This window comes from Triticum dicoccoides, chromosome 7B (genome assembly GCF_002162155.2).
Source record: "Triticum dicoccoides isolate Atlit2015 ecotype Zavitan chromosome 7B, WEW_v2.0, whole genome shotgun sequence".
Classification (NCBI taxonomy): domain Eukaryota; kingdom Viridiplantae; phylum Streptophyta; class Magnoliopsida; order Poales; family Poaceae; genus Triticum; species Triticum dicoccoides.
The window spans coordinates 87,614,149-87,615,396 of NC_041393.1; the positions used below are offsets into that span (position 1 = coordinate 87,614,149).

Here is a 1,248-nt window from a genome sequence, read left to right on the forward strand (position 1 = left end):
CGGCGGCGGAGCAGCGCGCCCTGGGCAGGGGGCAGGGGCGGGCGCGCGGGGCTCTGCGGCGGCTTCTCGGGGTTCGGCAGATGCGGGCGCGAGGTCGGCGTCGGCGGCGGCGGCTTCTCGGGGTTTGGGGGGGTTTTGGGCGCGTCGGCCGCCGTGGCCCGCTGCTGCTGCGGCTGCTCAGGCGGCATGATGAGGACGACGTCGCCATTGGCGGCGGCCGGGGGCTTCGGATTGGCGCTGGCGGTGGCGGTGGCGTTGGACGGGGGCTTCCCGTTGGCATTAGCGCTGGCGTTGGCGTTGGACGGATCCATGGGTATGCCGCCGCCGCCGCCGCCGCCGCTGTGCGCGCGCGGCGGTGGACGCAGCGGGGGTGCTGGTGAGCTAGTGCTTAGGGTTAGGCTGGAGGGAAGCTTGTGCGACGGCGGCGGAGGAGGGAAATGGGGGTGCGAGGGTGAGTGATGGGCTTTGCTGCTGGGGTGGCGAAGTGTGGGAACGGAAGAGACCGACGGGCGTCGCCGTTTCTTTCTCGAAATTCGTGCTTAAGGACGGAGGTGGACGGGAAAAGCAGCCGCGCAGCGCACTCGGCACCCCCTTCGCGGAGCCGGGTTTCACTCGTCCCGTCCCGTCGTCGTGCCGTCCACACCGTCGCCTAGGTCTCACGTTTCCTCGTCTCCTCGCCGTCCACTCTTTTATTTTCCCGAGCTCAAAAAAGAGTGCTCGTATTTTATATTCCTGTCCAAAAAAAAGATCGTTTCATTTTTGCGACGCGCAATAATCAACTCCACCAGCGCATGTTGCCTTGATACTCAGAAAAATGTGCCGGGTTCAAAAGTCAATCAATACGGCTGTTTCCTTGTCTCTAGAAGCTGCTAGACACAATGATGAGTTACATACACCAGTAACATACACATATCCCTAGACTATGTTACTACCTTCATAGTGGGTAATAACATAAATGTGGTAACATGCAAAGCTTCATTTATTAGGTTATAGACTCATATTGCATTGCGACATGTGATGTTACAGTAACTAGCTAAGTTACTATAACTACCTCTCTCCTCATTAACTCACTGTCACATAAGCAAATTTGCTGAGTTGGACTCGATGTTACTGCTGAAGTTACTCCCACTGTGGCTAGTCTAAGGTCCCTCCCAGTGCTCCACTTTATACAGGTGCTAAGGTTGTCATGTAGGCAAAAAATATGATGTGACAAGGTAATTAAGAGAAGAGAGATAAGTGTGATGACTC

The 1,248-nt window shown here is 56.7% G+C and overlaps 1 protein-coding gene across 1 annotated transcript in view; it reads right to left on the reverse strand.

Annotated features, from left to right (window-relative positions):
- The window catches only part of LOC119337752 (mechanosensitive ion channel protein 10-like), a 3,982-nt gene extending 3,459 nt beyond the window's left edge, over positions 1-523 (reverse strand). The window contains exon 1 of the mRNA XM_037609932.1: positions 1-523. Within this exon, the coding sequence (XP_037465829.1) occupies positions 1-311 (311 nt within the window). The 5' untranslated portion in view covers positions 312-523.
- Between the last annotated feature and the right edge of the window lie 725 nt (positions 524-1,248).